Source organism: Ranitomeya variabilis, chromosome 2 (assembly GCF_051348905.1).
Source record: "Ranitomeya variabilis isolate aRanVar5 chromosome 2, aRanVar5.hap1, whole genome shotgun sequence".
NCBI classification, from domain to species: domain Eukaryota; kingdom Metazoa; phylum Chordata; class Amphibia; order Anura; family Dendrobatidae; genus Ranitomeya; species Ranitomeya variabilis.
The window spans coordinates 85,569,045-85,596,123 of record NC_135233.1 but is presented as its reverse complement, the minus strand read 5'-3'; the positions used below and the strand labels follow the sequence as shown (position 1 = coordinate 85,596,123).

Genomic DNA, 27,079 nt, shown 5'->3' with positions numbered 1-27,079 from the left:
TAATAATTTTGATTAGCAAATGAGGCCTCCTGGCTGCACCCCAATATTAGCATCCTTCTGCTCATCATACAGAACCACTATCTTGGCCAAAGTCCTAACAAAAGCATTAGTGGAAAAGCAATCATTTAATGAACTGTGACCGAATTTTGCCGACTTTGAGAAAAAATGCTCGGGAAACCCAACACAAATCTGAATGTGCTACTTTCGTGACGAATTTGAGATTGGTGAAAGTTTTCTGAACAAGTTCGCTCATCTCTACTAACGATTCCCTCAACCATAAAGAGATAGGTTGAATAGTGTAGGGAAATACCAAATTTTCTAAATCTCCTCAAATGTATAAGAACAGTGACTTATATATTATTAGCTCATACATAATGGTAGTGATAACCATATTTAATCAATAAGAGATCCTAGGAAGTCGTTGGTCCATCCACTGCATTGGAACTGTCTTTCCAGTTAAGAAGAGAGTTTCTTGAATCATAACTAGGAGATGATGGTGTCAAACGTCCTTCTCTGAAATGCCTAAAAGACAACTTATCAGACTGAGTGCTTTCAAAGGTTGAATAATTCACTGGGGAAGAATTTTGAACATAATTTTTGTTAAGTTAAACTGGTATGCTTATTACAAAACTGCGGTTAGTTTCCTTCTATCACGTCAGGTTTTTCCTCTGTAGCTTATTTTAATTTAGGCTGGATCGAGGATGGCATTAGTGCTCTTCTATTGGCCAAGAGCAAACAGCCCTCGAGTTGGGAGGACGACCTTGGTAACTGGCAACAGGTTGTGATTTGTCTAGGCTATTTAGTTACACATGAGACAGTGTTGCGAAAAGTTCTGTGCCGCTCTATATAGTAAAATGTGTTCTGAAAGTCTGTATACAAGGAATTAGCATAATTCATTTTTTTATTTGCAGACTTATTTCCTTTCCTTCAGCTCATGTCCGTCTCTGCTTTTCTCGGTGTGTTCCTAAACTGCCCTGATTCCTTTTGTTATGTCTGTGGCAGATATGTGTCCGTTTCATCATTTCCAGTCAAAGAATGAACATCAGCACATTTGTGAAGCAAGCCTATTTAGCATATTTCTAGTAAAACTTTGTGATCAAGATAAATAATGGGCCCTTCTCAAAGTGTGCAGCATAGCGGCATAACAGGAGTGGTGGAACCACTGTGCTGTTGTACGAGGAGAGCCTGGAAGGACGTGACTAGGCTGACCCACAAGTGATAGGTAGCTGGAATGGCGAGTACAGCTGGTACCAAAAGGTGCAGGCTGGTACTACTGGTATACAGATAGGCATAGACAGGTGCAGGTTGGTACTGACGGGCATGGCTGATATACAGGCAAGCTGATGCTGGTGGGCACGGCTGATATGCAGGCAGGCTAATGCTGATGGGCGCGGGCGACATACTGGCATACTGGAATACAGACAAATGGCTAGTACAGACAGACAGGTATGGAACAGGTAACTGACTGCAGGGTACTGGGGACCTGACAACTAGCAAACGTAATAACTACTAACTAACCACATTGCTCAGCCACCTTCTGTGAGGTGGAGGTGCCTTAAAGCAGACCTGTCAGCAGGATTTCTCTTGCCCCCATGACGGCACCACGGAGAGAGAGGGATCCGCTCTCAGGGACAGGAAACCTACAGGTGAAAAAGGCGGTACCTCTCTCCCACATCAGTTTGGTTTCCTGTCCCTGACGGGGAACCTGCAGCATAATTGTCATCGCTGGATGCCGGGGGTCCATCTAGCCGGATTCAGGCAGCGGGGGGCCCTGCCTCGGATGTGGTGGATTCTCCCTCCTTGAAGGCCACGATCCAGGGTCGGCGGGCCCTGTGAGTGTGCAGGGGAGAGGAAGTAAAGTAGGATCCAGTCTGCCTCTCCCTCAGAAACCATAATGGTGGCGGCTGCCTGGTGACATACCGCCGATCCATGGCCCGGGAGGTGGTGGCGGCGGTCACCTATAGGAAGCACCGCAATTTGGAGGCAGCGGCGGCTGCTCCGGTGCTTCTGACGCTCCCACCTGGAGGCCGGGTGCCGGTAAGGTAACGCGTGCACGCCGACCGCAAAGCTTTCTGAGATATCCAGAGTGTGCAGGCGTGGGGGTCATTTCCAGAAATATCAGGCAGCCATACCAAACGCCGAGGCTCAATTATTTTCACCATGAGTGAGAAGGAGCAGCCAGCAGAAGAAATTCTGCAGTCCCCTCCAAAAAAACGCCAGCAGCAACAGTGCCATCACCAGCAGCTGCGACAGCAGCAGGTCACCTCTTCCCAGCATCGCAGCTCAGGATTCCAGCGCAGCAGAGGCTCCAATGGATCCGGGAGAACAACAGCGGTTCAAATAGAGGATGCAACTTCTAGGCCAGAACTGTTGTCTCCCTCACATTAGGAGGGTAAGTGACCTCCGTGAATGTTCATATTCTAAATAGGGTTTATTATGTCTTCTTAGGGGAAGAAATGTACTGCGAAAACCAGACACAGAGTATGTCCAATCTGCTCTGTAGAATTACCCGCTACTCTGTGCTATATGCATAGAAAATACTATATGTGAAGAGTCCCCAAGATTCGCATCTGACCTAAAGGAGTTAATCAAAACCCTAGTGGAAGATGCTTTAAAAAACGTTAAGGGTATGTTTCCACTGTCAGGATGGCCGGCGGCATCGCCGCAGCGGCGAAGCCGCTCTGCGCTAAGCCCCGCCCCCTTTCTGGGACGCGATCATGCCGGATGTGTTAACTCTTCACATCCGGGATGATCGCTCTCTCCCATAGCGCCCTGTGATATGCCTTGCGGGGACGCTGCGTCCCCGCAAGGTGTACGGACATGCTGCGATCTGAAAAGACGCGCAGCATGTCCGTAGTCGCAGGGCCGCCGCGTGCGGGTTTCCACGCATAGTGGAGACGGGATTTCATAAAATCCCCTCCACTATGCTGGAACATGTGGACGCTGCTTGTTTGACGCTGCAGCTCTGCGCAGCGTCAAACAAGCAGCGTTTCCTGACCGTGGAAACATACCCTAAAAGTCTAAAAAGGAAGCATAAATCCAGGCAAAAATCCCCGGAGTTCAGTTCCAGTGAGGAAGATAGTGATCAGTATAGACAGCGTCGGACCGGAGCACCTTGGGCCCACCAGAGAAAATCATTCTTGTGGCCCACTATGTAGCTACAGAAATAGAAATAGATACAAGACCACCAATTGTGCGGTAAAAAGCGCTAATATCAGGGTATAATATAAGGTAGTTCACGTCTTAATTATGTAGCAAGGGTTGGGGTAGCCCCCTCATAAAATATAATACGGTCCCCTCTCATAGAATATAATGCAGCACTCCACAAAATATAATGCAACCCCCTCAGGTATGACGCAGTCCCCACCATAGAATATCATGTAGCACCCCCATAGGGTATAATGCAGCCCCCCTCATATAGTATAATGCAACCCACCACAGAATATAATGTAGTCCCCTGAGAGAATGCAGTTCCACCACAGAATATAATGCAGCCCCCCCATAGAGTATACTGTAGCCCCCTCATATAGTATGATGTAGCCCCCATAATATAATGTAGTCCCCTGAGAGAATAATGCAGCCCCACCACAGAATATATTGCAGCCCCCCAAAGAGTATACTGTAACCCCTCATATAGTATGATGTAGCCCCCATAATATAATGTAGTCCCCTGAGAGAATAATGCAGCCCCACCACAGAATATATTGCAGCCCCCCAAAGAGTATACTGTAACCCCTCATATAGTATGATGTAGCCCCCATAATATAATGTAGTACACTGAGTATAATGCAGTCCCCCCACAGAATATAATGTAGCCCCCCAGGGCCGTATTTAGAGTTTCTGCTGCCCTAGGCACTTTTAGTGCTGCCTCCCCCTTTGGTGAGTATGACACTATCGGCAGTGACTTTGGCAAGAATCGCTGATGTGAAAGTCGTCTTTTGCAGCAAATCTGGCAGTTTTTCTGCATCTGCCGCGTAACGGATCACTTACAGCAACACTGCGTTCGGCCTCATTCATTCCCTATGGGATTTGCGGCACTTGCCGTGATCTAGCAAATGTGGTACCATACCTCCCAACTTTTGAAGAAGGGAAGGAGATATAAAGTTTGCGGAGCGTGTAGTGCGCTGCGGCAAATTTTAGGCCACACCTCTGACCACACCCATTTCACAACTAGTCACACCCATATCCACGTCCCAACCACAGCCATTTAGCACTGCTGATCACACTGTTTTATATACAATAATTATAAACAAAAAAAATATGGCCACACAGTGCTCCATAATGTATAATGGCCACACATGATACTCAATACTGTATAACGGCCACCACACATGATGCTCCATACTGTATAATGGCCACACACAGTTCTCCATACTGTATAATGGCCACACATGATGCTCAATACTGTATAATGGCCACACATGATGCTCCATAGTGTATAATGGCCACACATGATGCTCCATAATGTATAATGGCCACACAGTGCTCCATACTGTATAATGCCCACACAGTGCTCCATACTGTATAATGGCCACACATAGTACTCCATACTGTATAACGGCCACACACAGTTCTCCATACTGTATAATGATCCCACATGATGCTCAATACTGTATAATGGCCACAAATGATGCTCCATACTGTATAATGACTACACATGATGCTCCATACTATATAATGTCCATTGGCCACACATGATGCTCCATACTGTATAATGGCCACACATGATGCTCAATACTGTATAATGGCCACACACAGTTCTCCATACTGTATAATGATCCCACATGATGCTCAATACTGTATAATGACCCCCCTCCTGTATGCATGACTCATCTCCCTCCCATCCCATATGCATGGCTCATATCCCCCCTGTATGCATGGCTCATATTCCCCCCCCCCCTGTATGCATGGCTCATATTCCCCCCCTGTATGCATGGCTTATTTCCCCCCTGTATGCATGGCTCATATTCCCCCCCTGTATGCATGGCTCATATTCCCCCCTGTATGCATGGCTCATATTCCCCCCCCTGTATGCATGGCTCATATCCCCCCCCCGAATGCATGGCTCATATTCCCCCCCGTATGCTTGGCTCATATTCCCCCCTCCTGTATGCTTGGCTCATATTCCCCCCTCCTGTATGCATGGCTCATATCCCCCCCTGTATGCATGGCTCATATCCCCCCCTGTATGCATGGCTCATATTCCCCCTTGTATGCATGGCTCATATCCCCCCTGTATGCATAGCTTATCTCTCCACCCCCCGCTCCCGGTCCCGCTCCTGCTCCCATCTTGCATGGTGCACTGACTTATGTCCTCCTTCGTCCCCCCGTCCCTCATACTCACCTGTCCCACGCCGCGCCGACATCCCTCTAGCTCTGTCCCGACTCCCGGCGCAGCACCTTCTTCCTGCGTGAGCGGTCCTGTGATACCGCTCATTAAGGTCATGAATATGCACATATTCATGACCTTAATGAGCGGTACCACATAATGTATAATGGCCACACAGTGCTCCATACTGTATAATGCCCACACAGTGCTCCATACTGTATAATGGCCACACATAGTGCTCCATACTGTATAATGGCCACACACAGTTCTCCATACTGTATAATGATCCCACATGATGCTCCATACTGTATAATGGCCACACATGATGCTCCATACTGTATAATGTCCATTGGCCACACATGATGCTCCATACTGTATAACGGCCACACATGATGCTCAATACTGTATAATGGCCACACACAGTTCTCCATACGGTATAATGATCCCACATGATGCTCAATACTGTATAATGACCCCCCTCCTGTATGCATGACTCATCTCCCTCCCATCCCATATGCATGGCTCATATTCCCCCCCCCTGTATGCATGGCTCATATTCCCCCCCTGTATGCATGGCTTATATTCCCCCCTGTATGCATGGCTCATATTCCCCCCCTGTATGCATGGCTCATATTCCCCCCTGTATGCATGGCTCATATTCCCCCCCCTGTATGCATGGCTCATATCCCCCCCCGAATGCATGGCTCATATTCCCCCCCGTATGCTTGGCTCATATTCCCCCCTCCTGTATGCATGGCTCATATTCCCCCCTCCTGTATGCATGGCTCATATCCCCCCCTGTATGCATGGCTCATATCTCCCCCTGTATGCATGGCTCATATCCCCCCTGTATGCATGGCTCATATCCCCCCCTGTATGCATGGCTCATATCCCCCCCTGTATGCATGGCTCATATCCCCCCCTGTATGCATGGCTCATATTCCCCCCTGTATGCATGGCTTATCTCTCCACCCCCCGCTCCCGGTCCCGCTCCTGCTTCCATCTTCCATGGCACTCTGACTTATGTCCTCCTTCATCCCCCCGTCCCTCATACTCACCTGTCCCACGCCGCGCCGACATCCCTCTAGCTCTGTCCCGACTCCCGGCGCAGCACCTTCTTCCTGCGTGAGCGGTCCTGTGATACCGCTCATTAAGGTCATGAATATGCGCATATTCATGACCTTAATGAGCGGTACCACGTGACCGCTCACTCAGGACGAGCTGCAGACGCCGAGACCAGGCATCGCTGGAGCAGGGTGAGTATCGTCTTCAAGGAGGGTGGGTGGGAGGCGGGCGGGCGGCCGGGGGGGCCCCTGGAGCAGTGGGGGCCCTAGGCAGCTGCTGGCCAGTATGCCAGCAGGTGTCAGTGCCTGGGCCCACTGGAGAATCCTCCGGTTCTCCGGTGGGCCAGTCCAAGCCTGAGTATAGATCAGATAGTTCACTCTCTTCTCCATCATCCTCTTCATCTTCAGAAGGGGGTCGCAATTGTTTCCCTATTGAAGAAACAGATGCTTTAGTAAAAGCAGTTAGGACAACCATGGGGCTAGTGGAGACTCGGTCCAAGAAAACGGCGCAAGATCTTTTATTCAGCGGCCTAGAACAACGGAAACGAAGTGAAAAAATACAAGCGTTAATAAAAAAAGAATGGAAGAGGCCAGATAAAAAAGTCCTCCTAACCCCAAAGAGGAAATACCCTTTTGACGGCCCAGCTTGCTCTTTTTGGGGAAAGGCACCAAAATTAGACGTCGCCATTGCAAAAGCCTCTAAAAAATTGGCCTTGCCTTTTGAAGATATGGGGACCCTTAAGGAGTAAGGACCCCATGGGTAAGAGGGCGGAAGTGTTCTTAAAGGGCTATTGGGAGGCTGCCAGTGGGGGGTTAAAACCAGCAATAGCCGCCACATGTACCGCGAGAGCGTTAATGGTGTGGCTAGACCACCTAGAGTCACAACTAAAGGATAGATTCCCAAGAGAATCAATATTGGACTCAGTCTTAATAATGAAGAGAGCCGCTGCGTATCTAGCAGACGCCTCTATAGACTCGGTGAGACTGGCAGCAAGGTCTGCCTCATTTTCAAACGCAGCTAGAAGGGCTTTATGGCTCAAGTGTTGGCCGGGAGACCTACGGACAAATGCTATGCTCCATTCCCTACGAAGGAGAATTTTTATTTGGGCCTATCCTAGATGACATTCTTGAGAAAGCAGGGCACAAGAAAAAAGCTTTTCCAGGGTTTCCCAACCAATCCTATAGACGGCCCTTTCGGAGCAGAAAATTTATGCATAGAAGACTGCCTAAAAATCAAAAAGAAGGATGGGAGGATAAAAAATTTAAAGGAAGAGGCTTCATGTTCAACAAACCTGATAATAAAAAACAGCCACAATGAAGGTGTGCCCCAGGTGAGAGGGAGATTGACATACTTTCTTCCAGCCTGGGAGAAAATATCTGGGAGTGCGTGGATACTAAATATAATAAAGACAGGATTGAAACTGAAGTTCCATACGATGCCTAATCATCATTTTATCACAACACCACAAAGGATAGTAGAAGCCGAGCATCTGGCCCTTCAAAAGGAGATACAGAGTCTTCTGACAAAGAACATCCTGCAGGAAGTCCCAGACCAGGAGAAGGGCACAGGATTCTACTCCCCTCTGTTTCTTCGAACAAAACTGGATGGAACTTACATGACGATCATAAATCTGAAAAAACTAAACAAGTACCTAGTGACTCAGAGTTTCAAAATGGAAACAATAAAAACCTGTGTCAGAACTCTTTATCCGTCTTGTTTTATGTCATCGATTTAAAAGACGCATACTACCATGTGCCCATCCACTCAGATCACCCAAAATTCCTCAGAGTGGCGGTATTAATGCAAGGGGAACTAAAGCATTACCAATTCAGGGCCCTTCCCTTCGGCCTAGCCATAGCACCGAGGGTGTTTACGAAACTAATGACAGAGATCAGGGCTCACATGAGAGCAAAATATACTAATAGTCCCATATCTGGACGACCTCCTAGTAGTTGGCGAGTCATCCCTCCATTGCAGTCAACAGTTGAACAAAGTGATGACATCCCTGACAAATGTAGGTTGGATGTTGAACCTAGCAAAGTCCAGAATTATCCCAACCCAAGTACAACAGTACCTAGGGATAATGATAGACTCAATAAAGCAAGAATGCCGTCTTCCGGGGGGAAAGTTTCAAACATGATTCAACTGGTAACACAATTGAAGTGATCCCCAGTCGTCACTTTGCGCAAGGCAATGCCCGTACTGGGATCAAATGACAGCCTGTATTCCAGCGTTCTAATGGGCCCAGAGTCACACCAGAGATCTCCAGTGGGAGATACTAGAAGCAGAATCTCACTTAAAGGGGGATTTAGAAAAGCGCTTAGAAATCTCACAAACAATACATTCCCTAGCTTGGTGAGTGGATCCAGACAACCTAACCAGGGGTGTTCCGTGGGTATGGCCGATATCTATAACACTGACCACCGACGCGAGTCCTTGGGATTGGGGGGCTCACTTAGACAATCAAATTCCTCAAGGCCCCTGTTCGGAGGAGGTAAATCTAGTTTCCTCAAACATGAAAGAACTGGCAGTGAAATGTGCGCTCAACCGCTTCCTAGTCTTCCTCCGTTCCCACCACGTGAGGGTGCTCTCGGACAACAGGGTGGTGGTAAGCATACTTGAATCACCAGGGGGGAATGAGATCTCGAGCGCTGATGGAGGTAGCAAAATCTATCCTCTTGTTAGCAGAGGCCAATCTGTCCTCACTGTCAGCCCTTCATATCAAAGGGACAGAAAATCAGGCCACAGATTTTTTAAGCCAAACACACCTGAAGCAAGGGGAGTGGGAATTAAACCAGGCGGTATTCAACCACATAGTAGAGCATTGGGGGTCTCCCGGAGATAGACTTGTTCGCAAACAGTCTAAACCGGAAGACACATGTCTTCTGTTCGATCGACCCACGGGGGAGTCCAGTAGCCCTAGACGCCTTTTTAATTCCCTGGATCTTTGAGCTAGCCTATGCCTTTCCCCCAATAGCACTAATTCCCTTAGTACTGAGGAAGATTCGGGAGGACAGAGCAAGAGTAATCATGATAGCTCCCTTTTGGCCGAAAAGAGCATGGTTTCCGTGGCTGCGGATAATGTCTATAACAGACCCTTGGGTTCTCCCAGATATCCCGAACCTTCTGTGTCAGGGGCCGGTAAACCATCCGCAAGTGAAAAACTTGCATATGACGGCCTGGAATTTGAAAGGGAACTTTTAACCAAGAGATGATTCTCTTCAAACTTAGTTTCTACTCTCTTGTTAAGTAGAAAACCAGTAACTACTAGAGCATATGGGAAGGTCTGGAGGAGATTTGTCAGTTTCGGGTGCCAGTTTATCGGGGGAGATCCCAATTCAGAAAGTGTTAGAGTTCCTTCAAAAGGGGTTGAAAAAAGGCTTAGCAACAAGCACACTTAAAGTTCAAGAGGCAGCACTAGGCGTCCTTTACAACTGCGATTTAGTGGGGAATCGCTGGATAAAAAGATTTATTAAGGCCTCAAATAGATCTAAACCAGTTGTCCGCCACACTACACCTCCCTGGGATCTAAGCTTAGTACTTTCTGCACTGACTAAAACCCCTTTTGAACCTTTGTCACAAGCTTCTTTAAAAATAATATCCCTCAAAACCTCTCTTCTTGTAGCGCTCGCAGAATTAGTGATATGCAGGCTCTATCAGCATACCCGCCTCTGACCCAGATATTAGATGATAGAGTAGTCCTTTGGACCAATCCATCCTACATTCCTAAAGTGGCGTCACGGTTTCATAGATCTCAGGAGATCTCTCTACCCTCTTTCTGTCCAAACCCCAGAAATAGAAAGGAAGAACTCCTACACACGCTAGATGTTAAAAGATGCTTAACCCAATATCTAGCAGCCACGAGGGAGTGTAGGAGGGATAGGTCTCTGTTTGTGTGCTTTCAGGGTCCAAACAAAGGATATAAAGCATCGAAGGCCACGCTGGCGAGATGGGAAAGGGATGCCATCATCCTGTCATATTCTTTGTGTAATGAAGCCATTCCAGAGAGGGTCAGAGCTCATTCGACCAGATCGGTGGCAACCTCCTGGGCAGAGAGAGCGGGAGCATCAATTGAACAGATATGTAGAGTAGCCACTTGGTCTTCTCCCTCTACATTTTTTAAACACTACCAACTAGACCTGACTTCTTCAGACCTCACCTTTAGCAGAAGGGTCCTGGTGGCAGTGGTTCCCCCTAATATACATTCTATGAAATTCTCTCCGTGGTGCCATCATGGGGCTAAGAGAATATTGTAGTTACTTTCCGATAACGGTATTTCTCTGATCTCATGACGGCACCCGTATATTCCCTCCCTTCACGTGTGGGTGTGCACACTAAGTTTAGTCATTAATATTTAGTCACGCGGTGCCTCTAATAAGCCTAAAATTTAAACATTTTTTGTTTGGATAACCATATAAAGTTACAGCTGAAGTTCTGTTAAGGCTCTGTAAACCAACTGATGTGGGAGAGAGGTACCGCCTTTTTCACCTGTAGGTTTCCTGTCCCTGAGGGCAGATCCCTCTCTCTCCGTGGTGCCGTCATGGAATCAGAGAAATACCGTTATCGGTAAGTAACTACGGTATTTGTTCAGCAAACAATAGATACTGTCAGCTTGGTGCTATTATACTGATTAAAATGATACCTTGGTTGATTAAATCTGTCTTGTGGTTATTTAATTTGTATTTGTAGTTTTCAGTTACTGAGATTCTGGTGCTTCGGGTTTGGGCCTTGGCGGGTCTATATGTGGTGCTCTGCTTACATATTCAACTGTATTGGCTTATAATAGGTCACTGACCCTTCAGTGACCTATCCCCTATTTTACATACTGCATATACTATTGTGGGGTTATAACAATTTTTTTTTACTTTTCTCAAAATTATTGAAACACACTACTAAAGTGTCATCAATTTCCCCAGAGTATTAAATAGTATAATTGTGCAGGTTTTTGATAACTTCTGTTACTGGGCGAGCTACTCGACTCCCTTTCTTTGGCAGCCGTACAGCAGTATTATTATTATTTATTGCTATTGTGCCATTTATTCCATGGGGCTTTACATGTGAAAAAGGAATATACATTGGGTCATCCTTTTCGGTCCTTAAATTTTTCTAGCAATAGAGGTCTACCAAGCTGATATTTGTGCCACATGAGTGTGGCTGAGCAAAAAATCAGTTTGAGCTGTTGCATGAGGTATCAGGGCTCCCAGCACAGCAGTCTTACACCGGTCCATCACCCACCTTGTCTAATTTAAACTTAAATTCAAAACCTGAAATGCTGGCCCAGACCCTGATACCTCTTGCATGGCCTATGACTGACTGCTGCTGTGCCATTCCAAAATTTCTAATGTGGGTGAATTGATCAGTCAACTACCTGTGTTACTATCCTGACATTTTCCTAACATTAGTGGTCTACCAAGCTGACATTTGTGCCTCCTGAGTGTGGCTGAGCAGAAAACAAGTCTGAGCAGGATTCTGTATCTAGCAACAATCATGGTCTCCTATGAATGCCAACCACGGCTCTTGGCTATATAAGGCAGATGATGGCTGAATAACACAAGTAGACAACATTGATTGTAATATGTTTATTAACAACCATCAACTTGCAGAACAAAAATCCCAAACTAGAAAGAATTAACATATTTATTTTTAATAGCATATATATGTGTAAGGCGGCCAGGTTGGTAGTCGTGGCAATGTGCTGTAGTGTTCCCACACCCTGGCGCCCCACAAATGAATCATAATGTCCCTTCTGCTGTATATGTAATGTGCACAACAGAACACTCGTGTTAATCACCGGTGCCCCTTCTGCTCCTATCATTCCGTCTTCAGCTCCATGGGCCTCACAAACATCTCCGAAGACAATGTCCATTCTTAACAATTTAACTTTACTTAACAGTAGGATTTTTAGTACAGATGCGGCACAGTTTATACAGAGTGACATTTCTGAGGTTTTCTCTGCCTTCCCTACAACCTCTGTTCTTCCTGGCAATCCCTGCCTCGCTTCTGGCAATCCCTGCCTCGCTGGACAATCTCTGTCCCATCGGTGCCTTTAGGCCCACCAGCTTCCTCCCATCCACCTTGTCCAGCTTCAAAGGAAGAGATAAAAGGCTTGCCATCTCAGCTTCACCTAGTCCCAGCCATATGCCCCGGATCCTCTCAGGGATGGTTACTGTTTAAGCTAGTGACCACCTGCACGCCACTCAGCCTGGGGCCCCTTCTTTCCAAAGCAAACTTATCCCCACTTCTATTGTGTCCTTGTTCACTTCTGCATCACCTTGCCTGGGGCATGGCTGCCCAGGCTCTGCTCTCTAACCAGGAAATCTCTTCTCTATATCCCACTGCCTCTACTGCACTACACTGTGACTCCTCCCAGTCTGGAAAACCCCTATACGAGCTATATCTACTCTAAAGGTACCTTCACACTAAACGATATCGCTAGCGATCCGTGACGTTGCAGCGTCCTGGCTAGCGATATCGTTTAGTTTGACACGCAGCAGCGATCAGGATCCTGCTGTGATATCGCTGGTTGTTGAACAAAGTTCAGAACTTTATTTGGTCGTCAGACCGGCGTGTATCGTCGTGTTTGACACCAAAAGCAACGATACCAGCAATGTTTTACACTGGTAACCAGGGTAAACATCGGGTTACTAAGCGCAGGGCCGCGCTTAGTAACCCGATGTTTACCCTGGTTACCAGTGTAAAATGTAAAAAAAACAAACAGTACATACTCACCTTCGCGTCCCTCGCCGTCTGCTTCCCACACTGACTGAGCGCCGTAAAGTGAAAGTGAAAGTACAGCACAGCGGTGACGTCACCGCTCTGCTGTTAGGGCCGGCGCTCAGTCAGTGCAGGAAGCGGACGCCGGGGGACGCGAATGTAAGTATGTACTGTTTGTTTTTTTTACATTTTATGCTGGTAACCAGGGTAAACATCGGGTTACTAAGCGCGGCCCTGCGCTTAGTAACCCGATGTTTACCCTGGTTACCCGGGGACCTCGGCATCGTTGGTCGCTGGAGAGCGGTCTGTGTGACAGCTCTCCAGCGACCAAACAGCGACGCTGCAGCGATCGGCATCGTTGTCGCTATCGCTGCAGCGTCGCTTAGTGTGACGGTACCTTAAGACTCCTATTCCCTATCACTAGTGTGCCCCACTAATCTAGCCCAATTATTGTCCTATTCTAACCCTAATCTTACAACACATATCAAAGACATTCACATTGCAGTACATATACACATTAACACTTATAAACACTCTGTAACGGCATGCATAAAATGTGACCAATGTCCAAAGAGAGGGAAGCATATGACGGCTTCCATCACCTCCTTACATATGTAACTCAGAAAAATTAGAAAAAAAACAATTTATGACTATTACAGTTCAAATGTTCAACCCCATCTCCATTGTTGGGCAGCTCTGGAAAAAAAACACATGTAGAGATTCTCCAGGCCTTGGAAACTGCATCTGGTCATGTTCTCAGCGCAGGTCGGTGCAGGTATTCACCCTTTTCTTCCAAGATGTGTCATGCCTGTGTAGAAGTGATAAGTTGCCTTTCTGAAAACAAATAAAAGATATGTTTTTTAAAGAACTTGACAATATGTACTGGTAATCAAATGAAACAAACTAAGCAAAGGCAACTTCAACATTATATTTTTGGTCATCAGCTGAAGTTGAAATATACATGAAATATTGCATTATATATTGTCTACAAAAAACGCCAATTTGGAAATTGAAAATAGATTTTTGCCAATATTATTGTAATGATAGAAAAATGCAATATGAGCCATATGACTATAGTGAGTGTACTCATAATAGATCTATATGGCATGTAATGCCGTCAGATTGTGTGTTGGAGATTCTTCTGTATCAGTAGGCTGATAGCTTTCATCGTTTCCTTCTTTTCTCAACCCAAATTAAAAAAATTGTACAGCAAGAAAAAATAATTATTAGAAATAAATCCAGTAATAAAAACGATGTTGCATTCTTCTATTATTACACCTTGCTTACATTATCATGTCCTCGCTGTTGCATTTCTTCAAAACTAAAATGATTGGTACTTACAATGATTTATTGACAAGAAACACTTATACGGAGGAAAAACACAAATATTTACCTGGAAAATACATATTGGAAGCTTTGTGTCAATCAGAATAGGTGGATTCTGAATGTTGGCCGTTAGTTGCTCGTCATGAACACGTAACTGATTGTCTCCCTACGTGGTGAAAAAAAGGCAAAATATGTAAAAGTATTTAAACTAATGATAAAAGACAATAAGAGACTAAATTAGAGACTCAAGACTCTCAATATTTTAAAAATAACTTATTACTGATTGCTGACAATAGTGGAGGATTCTTTCAACTAGGGATGGCAGGATTGAGTTTATGCAAAAAAGGAGTATGATACCAAAACATGAGTAATTTATACTCATTTTCCATGTATGTGTAACATATACTATTAGTTTTGGCTCCATTTTTACAGATCTCCTGCCAAATACAAGGTGGAAGAAGTTCTCCCAAAAAGCCTTTCCATTTCCTCATAGTATTTGGGGTAATCATACGGATAGGAATTAATTAGTATCTGATAGATATCCGATATAAGGCCTTTGGTTGAAATACCTGCTCTGCACTATCTTTCAAAATGCGTGGGGTAGGAGACTTTAAAGGTAAAATAAAAACAGTGCATATAGTCTGATCTGTAGGTATCTGTAATGGGAGTTAGCCTGTAATTTATGCCTGGTGTATATGTTACAAGGTAATAAGGTGCTGGAGTGCATATCCAATATATCTGCAAAGCAGAAAAGTTGTTTATTAAACCATGGCTTTGTCTGACTATTATTCAGACTATCCGGTATTGCTGGATTAAATAGGAATGAAGTCAAGGGGGAATGTTCTGATAGTAGTGGGAGTTCTTGGGAGCAATGATCCCAAATCATTTTGGTAAAGGTTATTGGGCCCAGCATGTGTGAGTTTAACTTATTGGAAGTGGTTCCCCACAGAAGTTAGGGTGTCAGGGGCATAACTACCACGGTCGCAGCGGTCGCCACTGTGACCGGGCCCGGCAGGTCAGATGCATGCCGACACCAGCAAAAGCTTTAACTGTATGTGCGTGCGCCCAGGGCCGCCATCAGGGCATTACTGCCCTGACTGGCGTATGGGGCCTGATGAACAGAGGGGGCGCGCAAAGGGCCCCATCTTTTCAGATCACATGCTGACCACATGGACCCGCCATTAACTTCTCCCTCCTTACTATTCACCTCAGCAGGGAGCATACTCAGCGCAGGGAATGAGAGAAGGGTGTGATAGGGGAGCGGGGAAGGAACAGCCCACGGGTGAGAGGAGAGCTGGGAAGGGAACCAGTGGCTGTGTCCGCAGCTAGCTCCGGGATGTTCCTCATCCAACAGTGGGCAGTCTGTGGACGCCCAGCTGTGCACTATGATGGCGGTTGTGGAAGTCACCGGGAGCAGCAGCTGCAAAGGTAGCAGCAACACCTCCAGCACCAGTGAGGAGGAGAGGATGAGGCACATCTTCCAGACCTGGCATGTCCCCCCTGCGCTGCCCACCTTTCCTGGGTACAACAGGGGGAAACTGCTGGCAGGGTCAGTCCTCAGGGCACTGCTCCCATTGCCCTGAGAAGTGGAGTTATTTTTAGCAATTCCTGACATTTGTGCCTATGTACTTAGAACAGTTTATGAAGGGCAGCACTGGCAGGTCAGGGCTCGGCAGGTCAGAGGCACCCGACTTCCGCCGCCGCATTGAACTATACCGGCATCATACAGTTCAAAGCAATGATGGAGGAGAGAGCATCAACTGACGCTCCCTCTCCCATCATACCCCTCTGCCTCTGACACTGCGGGTACACGATGTCACTTCATCACGCACCCGCTATGTGCCGGGCCCAGGCAGTGCGGCATCTGCACAGGTGATGGCGGCAGCCATATTGGTGGAGCCTGTGGCGGCTGCTGGGACCAGGAACAGGCGGCCATCTGGAGGATCCGTGGATGAACATAGAGGTGTACGGGAGCGCGGCAGTGAGGTGTGTCTGCTACTCGTGTGTCACCGTCCTCGGCCCCCAGCATCCCCGGCCCCCTGTGACACCAGCCCCATTTCCTCCCTGCTCTCCCGTGCCCCATGTCCTCATAGGTCCCCATGTTCAGGTCATTGTGCTCCTCTTGGCCCCCGTATGCACCTTGTCCCTCCTCCACTGGTCCCCCAATGCTCCCCATCTCCCATGCCCTGAGTCCTCCTGCACCCCAATGCCTTCCCTGCCCCTTGTCCCTATGTGACCCATCAACCCTGCACTCAAGTCTCCCCTGCATTCCCTTGTTCCCCCATCTCTCTTGTCCCCTTTCTCACCGTGTGTTCCCCATCTACCCTGTCCTCATAATCCCTGTGCCCCCTTCTTCCCTGCTCCCAAGTCTCCCCCTGACTACCTCTTGAAGCTCATCAAGAGAATGCCAAGAGTGTGCAAAGCATTCATCAAAGTAAAAGGTGGCTACTTTGAAGAACCTAGAATATAAGACATAATTTCAGTTGTTTCACACTTTTTTGTTAAGTATATAATTCCACATGTGTTCATTCATAGTTTTGATGCCTTCAGTGTGAATTTACAATTTTCATAGTCATGAAAATACAGAAAAATCGTTCAGTGAGAAGGTGTGTCCAAACTTTTGGTCTGTACTGTATCAGCTGTGAGTTTCTCTTAAATTGTAGAGACACAGGATTCAGTGGGTGATCTAGTCCGCTGGCTCGAGATTGCATCGACCAGGGATCATCCCACTGAATGCCAACTCTCCTTTTACCATGGGCATAGTACTACTCAGACAACACAGGGTGAGAGTAAAACAGTGTGGCAATACTTTATTAAACCACAAACAGATAATAACACATAGAACTGTCCCCAAAAAATACCCAAGATGGTGGAAAATTACAGAATCTCACCCTTCCACTGACTCGCCGGGATTAAAGCAGCTGCAATTTCCGGGGCTGACTACCTCTACCTGTGGCACGCAGAGAGAGGAGGTAACAACAAGCTTAGGAAGCTGACAGTCCATTGAGGTACGAGGCCAGTTGACCTGAATTTTCTGAACATCTACATGGAGTCACAATGGGCAATCAACATATTATCAAACACCGATTTTTCAATGACCCAGCATCCTTGTCTTGCAGAAATAACAGATAATAAGTTACAACAAAAAGTAACTCAAACATCAACATCCAGGCTCATACGAACAATAGTCTTTGCTTCTTGACCAACCAAAGACAAACACATAAGTTCAAAAGTCAACATAAAGATAATAGTCTATACCTCCTTGCTTACTTAAATTTACATCTGACATAATTAAGAAGAAATTCTGTGTTGTCACATTGCTCCCCTATTTTAATTAGCCAGAAGTGATAGACTTTCAGTCATTCTTCTCTACTTATCGGAGACAGTTCATCAGCATGTCTTGAAGCACAGACACGAATACATGAATCATACAGTTTCCTCAGAACATATTACATGCTTTCCTTGTGAATAAACTCCACATGTAATTGACGAGAACCGACTTGTATCCATTGTGTCAACACATGGCATTCTCCGCATCAAGTGGTTCCTGGATTAAACCCGATCGAGTGTCAGTGGCCTGGTATTTATTCTGTTGAAGCTGGCAGAGCTCCTATAGTTGCCATTCCCTTTATAGTTGCCATTTCTTATTGCAGTTATACATCCACTCTGGTCCTCTTCCCAAAGCAGAGCTGGTGGCATTTGACATAGTGGTGTCTTAAACCTGGTGTGCATGCCTCAACTATGGTCTGCTGGGTCTGTTTGTATCTGTATGCCTTCCTGGTTTTGGAGCCCTGTGATGGTGTATATGAACACAAGTCCCCTGCAGCTCCCCATATCTGCCGAGCTGAGTAGGATCCTGCTGCTGCCACCAAAATGTGGAGGCATGGGGGGGTCAGCTAGTGCTGTAGTCCACTGGCCCACGACCGCATGGACCAGGGATCATCCAACTGAACCCCTGCTCACCTTTAACTCTGAGAATAATAGTACTCAGACAACACAGTGTGAGGGTAAAACAGTGTGGCAATATTCAATTGAACCACAAACAGACAATAACACATAGAACAAGCCCAGCAAAATACCCAATATGGTGTATAATTAGAGTCTCAGCCTTCTGCTGACTCACCAGGATTAAAGCAGCTGCGACTTCAGGGCTGATTACCCCAACCTGTTACACGCACAGAGAGGAGGTAATGACAAGTTTAGGAAGTTGACATTCCATTGAGGTACGAGGCCAGGTGACCAGAGGGTCACAAGCTGTCTTTTCCAAACATCTCCATGGAGACAGGTGACCGGTGCATCCCAATGCTGGCATTCCCAAACGTATCCATGGGGCTCAGGTGACCGATGGGTCTAAATCCTGGCATCACCAAATGTATGTTTGAGTTCAGTGATGTCTAAGGGTACTGTCACACAGTGGCACTTTGATCGCTCCGACGGCACGATCCGTGACGTTGCAGCGTCGCTTGATTATCGCTCCAGCGTCGTAGACTGCGGTCACACTTTGCAATGCACGGCGCTGGAGCGATAATTTCATGACGTAGTTGCGATGTAGAAGTCATACGGGACATTGGGAATATCGTGCACACCTTTGTTACACGCTGCGATCATGCCGCCACAGCGGGACACTTGACGACGAAATGAAGTTTCAAACGATCTGCTACGACGTACGATTCTCAGCGGGGTCCCTGATCGCAGTAGCGTGTCAGACACAGCGATATCATAACTATATATCGCTGGAACGTCACTGATCGTGCCGTTGTAGCGACCAAAGTGCCACTGTTTGACAGTACCCTAAGGAGCAGATCTGTATTCTTTCAGCCGGAGCCGTGGTCCACTAAGCTGGCATCCTGTAGAATGTTTAATCTGTGTCCCTCGTGATGGAGCCATGACGTCCTGGCTGCTGTCATGTATACTGTTCCTAGTTGTGGTTTTGCCAAGAGTCTCTGGTTGTTTGGATATCTTGTTACAGAGGCATATCTCCTTTATATAGTTGAAAACTGTTGTACTTCAAGACATCATCCAGAGTTCAAGTTGAAGGTGTGATGAGATTATCTCACATTGTTTGAGTATTTAATCACTATGCATAGTTCGTCCTTCTCTGGTTTGCAGGTCAACAAGCCACAGGGTCCCACACAATGGTCAATCAACATATTATCAAACACCGATTGTTCAATGACCCCCACGGCCCTGTTTTGCTGAGATAACAGACAACTAGTTTCAACAAACAGCAACTCAAACAACAGAATCCAGACTCGTAGAAACAATAGTCTTTGCTTCTTGACCAAGCATAGAGAAATACATAAATTTAAAAGTCAACATAAAGATAATAGTCTATGCCTCCTTGTTTATCTAAATTTATGTCTGGCACAATTAAGAAGAAATGCTGTGTTGTCACATAAATGTAAATTGTATTATTGCCACATAGAAAATCCTTATAAAATTGAGATACCCAGCACACAGCTTGATCAATTCATGTGCGCCAATCAGCCACGACAAGGCATAATATTGTTTGATGAACATTATTCCTTCTCCTGTATTCATGGTGGATAGGGAAGAAATGTAATTTATGGAAAAAATGCACCCTTCAAGCTTTACAGAACTCAAGTCCTTGTTTAATGCAGCTTTGTACCTTAAAGTATAGCATTCATGCTCCCAGTAACATACTAGCTTACCTGAATGTATTAAACCCAGTGTTTATTGGATTATATATAATTTAACAACCGTAAAGAGGACAATATGAGGACATGGAATGTTATGTATAATGTAGAATTGTTTCCCAAACAAATGTAGTGAGCATGGAGCGATCTCTCTGGGTGCTATGCAATTAACCTTGCGTGCCGCATCGCTCTGCCCTTTTTATGAGTGCAGACGCTTGAATGCAAAGTGTTTAGTTCTTATTGCACTTTCAGATGATTCTTATATCTGCACAAGGAATAACCTGTATCTGCTGAAACTATGCTTCCCCAGGGAATAGTGTAATATCCCGAGGTCGGGGCTATTATTGCTGGTTAATTCTCCAATATACCTTATTGTCTCCCTTATTGACATAAATGCTTTTCCATTGCAGCTAATCCAGAAGTTGACAGATGTGGCTGAGGAGTGCCAGAACAGCCAGCTGAAAAAGCTCAAGGAAACGTGTGAAAAGTACGGTAATCTCTTAATGTCTATAAATATACTCATGGGTTCTAATATAATTTGATTTTTTATCTATAAACCTTTAATTTATATTTTGCAGGGAAAAGAAAGAGTTAAAAAAGAGGATGGACAAGAAGCGGCAAGAAAAGGTCACAGATACCAAATCGAAAGATAAGAATCAGATGGAGGAGTAAGTGTGGGGCGCTACACAAATTTTTGTATTTTCATTGAGGAAATTATTTCAGTAACATATAAATATTTGTGTAGGTTTTTTTTATATATAAATGGATGTTGAAATAATAACATTATGATTTTTTGCTGCATTCAGATCATAAGTATGTGATCTCCAAAACTCTAAAGTCTGAGTCTTTGAAGTATGACCTCTAGTACGTCTGGCAATAGGGCTTAATTAAACAAACATATTGTGGTTCCATACAACCTACCGTATTTGTATAAAGCACTGTGGTGCCGTGGTAGCACATTATGTAGTAATGAGTCAGTGACCCAGCAAAGTTCAAACCAAAATGTCTGTTTAATGTTCAACTCGCAAAAACACAGCACACGATATCCTCCGTATCTCAGCCGGGAACCATATCCTCTAGATTGCAGCCAGTCCACCTCTGAGACCAGTTGCCGTGGGCGACTGCACCGCTGTAGCGCTGTGGGTGCCAGGCCTCTCAGCTCCCTTGGCTGTTTAGCTCCGCTTGCCTGTGTTACCTCACACAGGTGGAGCTCTGCACTCTAGCAAACATCAAACTGACACTGACCCTAACATACCCAAACCCTCTACTCCAGGATTTTTAACAAGCAACCTGTGGCCTCCAGCCACATAGAAAACCAGGCCAGGAAGGAAATGGACTGCCACACTGTAGTCCGTTTCAAAACAAAAGCCCAGTAGGTTTTCTCAAATCTGCCCTGGACAAATAGCTTGTCCAAGACTAACACTTACTTTTATTTTGCATTGCAATCACAGCTATGCCTGTGACTGCAATGCACTCCTATGACCTCAATACTCCTTCGTGCGCATCCTGGGGGAACACACAGTGACCCTCACACGTAACACCAGTCACTGCCTCACAGCACCCATAAAAGTCCAAGGGGCTTACACTGTAGCTTTATTTACGGAAACCAAAAGAAAGGAGATATGCTCCACACCATCAGGCTATTGCTACATGGTTACTTTAGTGATGTGACAAAGCTAAGGTCAAAGATCACAGTAACACAATGCTGCAACATAATAAATGAGGTCACATTGTAACCTGCAAATTGCTAAAAGTATTGTGTGGCTGCAGCCACCTGCGTGTCCCAACACAACCACATTAGCCGTCATTATGTTGCAGTGTAGCATTGTCATTTTGCACTCTTTGGCTGCACTACAAAGCACACAGCCATGTAACCCTATCCTGGAAAAATGTTAGTTTAAATACAGTGGCTTGCAAAAGTATTCACCATCTTGGCATTATTTATGTTTTGCTACCTCACAACCTGAAGTTTCACTATTTTTTTTTGAGGGTTCGCATCAGTGCATGTAAACAACATGCCTACAACTGTGAACCTTTGGTTTTCTTTTTATTGTAAAGTAAACAACAAATAGGACAACATAACTGAACACTTCAGTGTGCATAATTATTCACCCCCCTAAAGTCAGTACTTTTTAGAGCCTCCTTTTGTGGCAATTACAGGTGTAAGTCACTTTGGATAAATCTCTATGAGCTTTCCACTGGGATTTTTGCCCTTTCCTCAAGGCAAAACTGCTCTAGTTCATTCAAGTTAGATGGTTTCCTATGGTGAACAGCCATCTTCAAGTCTGACCACAGATTCTCAATTGGATTATGGTCTGGGCTTTGACTAGGCCACTCCAAAACATTTACACATTTCCACTTAAACCACAGGAGTGTCTCAAGTCACTGGCAGACTGAAACAGGTTTTGCTCAAGAATATCCCTGTATTTCACACCATCCATCTTCCTCTTGACATGGACCATTTTCCCTGTTCCTGGTGCCAACAAACATGCCCACAGCATGATGATGCTACCACCATAGATCACTGTGGGGATAGTATTCTTGAAATGATGAGCTGTGTTGGTTTAGCACCTTGCATAGCGTTTACCTTGTTGGCCGAAAAAAAATAAATTTTTGTCTCATCTCACCTTCCCACATGCATTTGGGGAGTCTCCCACATGTCTTTTGGCATACTCAAAATGAGCCTTACAATTTTTGAGTGTAAGTAAAGGCTTTTTTCTGCCCACTCTTCCATAAAAACCACCTCTATAGAGTGTACAGTCATATGAAAAAGTTTGGGCACCCCTATTAATGTTAACCTTTTTTCTTTATAACAATTTGGGTTTTTGCAACAGCTATTTCAGTTTCATATATCTAATAACTGATGGACTCAGTAATATTTCTGGATTGAAATGAGGTTTATTGTACTAACAAAAAATGTGCAATCTGCATTTAGACAAAATTTGACTGGTGCAAAAGTATGGGCACCTCAACATAAAAGTGACATTAATATTTTGTAGATCATCCTTTTGCAAAAATAACAGCCTCTATTCACTTACTGTAGCTTTTAATGAGTTCCTGGATTCTGGATGAAGGTATTTTTGACCATTCCTGATTACAAAACAATTCCAGTTCAGTTAAGTTTGATGGTCGCCAAGCATGGACAGCCCTCTTCAAATGATCCCACAGATGTTCAATGATATTCAGGTCTGGGGACTGGGCCATTCCAGAACATTGTAATTGTTCCTCTGCATGAATGCCTGAGTAGATTTGGAGCAGTGTTTTGGATCATTGTCTTGCTGAAAGATCCATCCCCTGCGTAACTTCAACTTTGTCACTGATTCATGAACATTATTGTCAAGAATCTGCTGATACTGAGAGGAATCCATGCGTCCCTCAACTTTAACAAGATTCCTGGTGCCGGCATTGGCCACACAGCCCCAAAGCATGATGGAACCAAATTTTACTGTGGGTAGCAAGTGTTTTTCTTGGAATGCTGTGTTTTTTGCCGCCATGCATAACGCCTTTTTGTGTGACCAAACAACTCAATCTTGGTTTCATCAGTCCACAGGACCTTCTTCCAAAATGTAACTGGCTTGTCCAAATGTGCTTTTGCATACCTCAGCCGACTCGGTTTGTGGCGTGCTTGCAGAAACGGCTTCTTTCACATCACTCTCCCATACAGCTTCTCTGTGTGCAAAGTGCGGTGTATAGTTGACCGATGCACAGTGACACCGTCTGCAGCAAGTTGATGCTGCAGCTCTCTGGAGATGGTCTGAGGATTGTCCTTGACTGTTCTCACCATTCGTCTTCTCTGCCTTTCTGATATTTTTCTTGGTCTGCCACTTCTGGGCTGAACAAGAACTGTACCTGTGTTCTTCCATTTCCTTACTATGTTCCTCACAGTGGAAACTGACAGGTTAAATCTCTGAGACAGCTTTTTGTATCCTTCCCCTGAACAACTATGTTGAATAATCTTTGTTTTCTGATCATTTGACAGTTGTTTTGAGGAGCCCATGATGTCACTCTTCATAGGAGATTCAAACAGGAGAACAACTTGCAAGTGGCCACTTTAAGTAGCTTTTCTCATGCTTGCATATGAAGTTCAAAGCTCAATGAGGTTACAAAACCAATTTAGTGCTTCAGGAAGTCAGCAAAAAGTAGTTAGGAGTGTTCAAATCAAGAAAATGATAAGGGTGCCCATACTTATGCACCTGTCAAATTTTGTTCAAATGCAGATTGCACATTTTCTATTAGTACAATAAACCTCATTTCAATCCAGAAATATTACTAAGTCCATCAGTTATTAGATATATGAAACTGAAATAGCTGTTGCAAAAACCCAAATTGTTATAAAGAAAAAAGGTTAACATTAATAGGGGTGCCCATACTTTTTCATATGACTGTATGTCTTATTGTGGTCACATGGACAGATTTTCCAGTCTCTGATTGGGAACACTGAAGGTCCTTCAGGGTTACCTTTGGTCTCTGTGCTGCCTCTCTGATTAATGCCCTCCTTGCCCGGGCTGAGAGTTTTGGTGGTCGACCCTCTCTTGGCAGGTTTGTTGTGGTACCATGTTCTTTACGTTTGATGATAATGGATTTGATGGTGCTCCGGGGGATCATCAGAGATTGTTTTTTTTTTTCAATAACCCAACCCTGACGAACTTCTCAACATCTTTGTCCCTGACTTGTTTGGAGATCTCCTTGGTCTTCATTGTGTTTGGTTAGTGGTGCCTCTTACCTAATAGTGTTGCAGTCTATGTGGCCTTTCAGAAAAGGTAAAGTTTATATACTGACAGACCAGAAATTTTTAGGGTCTTCATAGCAAAAGAGTCGAATACATGTGCACATATCAGTTTTTATTTATTTTATCCCATAAATGTAATTTATGCGTATATATTTTTCTCACTTCACTTCACCAACTTAGACTATTTAGTGCTGATGCGTCACACGCAACTCAAATTGCAAAAATATTTAAACACAGGTTGTAATGTAACAAAATAGGTAAAAAGCCAAGGGGTGGGATACTATCGCAAGCCATTGTATTTCCATAATACTGTGCCATCCATTACCATGTAATGGCATGTGAGGTATGGAGCTGCATGGACTCTGTGCTATGATATATTTGTGAAACTGCCGGACTACTTGGACTATGTGCATGAAGCCTCATCATTCTGCTATGGGATCATTTTTGCGCTTGTAAACAGCAGTAAATATGTTTCTGTCGATTTTGCTGTGGATTTCTCTAAACCCACCCATTTAAATTTGTACACACTCCTGCCTAATATTTAGATACTATAAATTTAGGGTTCATTTATACGAGCAGATAATCATTAAAACGATGAATGATGCGATCGTAACTCACGACCAACAAATTATGTCAGACAAGTGTTTCTACAGGACCAGAATAAATAGTTGAATAATGATCATTATATTGTAACATCGAGCATCATGCTCTGTGTTGACACAGACAGATAATGACTTGTAGATTTCTGCAACGTTCAAATAACAAAAGACTGACCGTCACTTCCAAACAGAAAACAGGTGTGTACAGGTGCAAACTGGGTGTATATAACCAACAAATAAAGTAGCACTCTGTAGCGCTATAGAATGAAAACATGAGATACTTGAAATTTGAATTGAATTACTGCTCTAGAAAATACTGTAGGGAAAATGAGAATACTTAGCACATAAATTGACCAAGTCATGCATGCCCTGCAGCCATGATGAGGCGATTCTCTTTGCTGGGAACCTATCCTAACAAGAATCATCTCCTAGGCTGAAGCCTACATTTACATGGGTAGATAGGACCCCATATAAATTCCATAAGTGATACTAGTTATTTTGAGTATATGAATTTGTATATTTCAAGTACACCCATCGATATTGTATAAAAGAATGTTTAATCGAATTAACAAAGCTATTTTTTTCGCTAGTTACGAATATATATTTGCTCCATTTACAAATATGTATTTGTTCCAATGCTACAATTCATACTGAAGTATTGCCTTGGAACTTGGTCAACCCTATTTATGACTTGAATCTTGAATTTCCCAGGGTCTTGTTGTAGGTTAATCTCCAATTACACGATTTTCAAAAAGTTTTACTCTCCTAAATGATTTCATGCTCGATGAACGAGAATTTTTGGACATATTATTCAGTTGCTCACCATATTAACATTACACAATTATTGTGATTGATGGGTCATTACTGTTAGAATCTGACATGTTATCAGCCAGTGTAAATGGGCCTTTAAACTAGACATAAGTCTGAGAGTGTGGTCAAATTTATCACAGTACAATAACAATATACATATAAATTAGTCCAAATGGAAGAAACATTTTTAACTTCTTATTCCAATGAAATTATTATAGCATTATTTTTATTAGGTATTGTTGACAATGAACAATGTGATATGCCTGACACTAACAATATTCTTAAAATATAACTTGTGGTCTAAGTCTCTTTTGTGAGTATTTTCCAATATTGCGTTAGATCACTATTCCCCCACTTTCCAATTGTTGCAGTAATTATGTTGGTGGTGTGTTTGTAATATGGTGCAAGGGACAGCCACTACAATTGTTAAAACCTAAAAACAAGTCGGCACGTTTCGCTTCTAATCTGGCTTCATCAAGGGGATAGTGGTTTATAGCTATAAGATCCTGTGGACAATTTGGTGCATTCGTGGACAGATGATCCTAAGGCTAGGTTCAGATTGCGTTAGTGCAATCCGTTTAGCGCGAGCGCTAGCAGATTGCGCTAACGCAATGTCTTTTTCGGGGCCGCGTTCAGGGGTCGTGTTAACGTCCCCGCTCTTGCAGATCCCCGATCTGCGAGAGCGGGGAACGGACCTCTGGCGCACCGCGGACGCTGCAAGCAGCGTCCGAGGCGCGCTACAAAAGACCGGCACATCGCTAGCGCGTGCCGAAAATGACACGCGCTAGCAATGCGCTCTAACATTGCCGGCAATGGGAGCGCTAACGGACGCGGTGCAACGCTGTCCATT

The 27,079-nt window shown here is 44.7% G+C and overlaps 1 protein-coding gene across 1 annotated transcript in view; it reads left to right on the top strand.

Moving 5' to 3' along the window:
- The window catches only part of PLCB1 (phospholipase C beta 1), a 1,010,585-nt gene that overhangs the window by 908,811 nt on the left and 74,695 nt on the right, over positions 1-27,079 (top strand). Inside the window, exons 28-29 of the mRNA XM_077282634.1 lie at positions 20,502-20,578; positions 20,670-20,759. Coding sequence (XP_077138749.1) covers positions 20,502-20,578; positions 20,670-20,759 — 167 coding nt within the window. The remainder of the gene's footprint in view (positions 1-20,501; positions 20,579-20,669; positions 20,760-27,079) is intronic.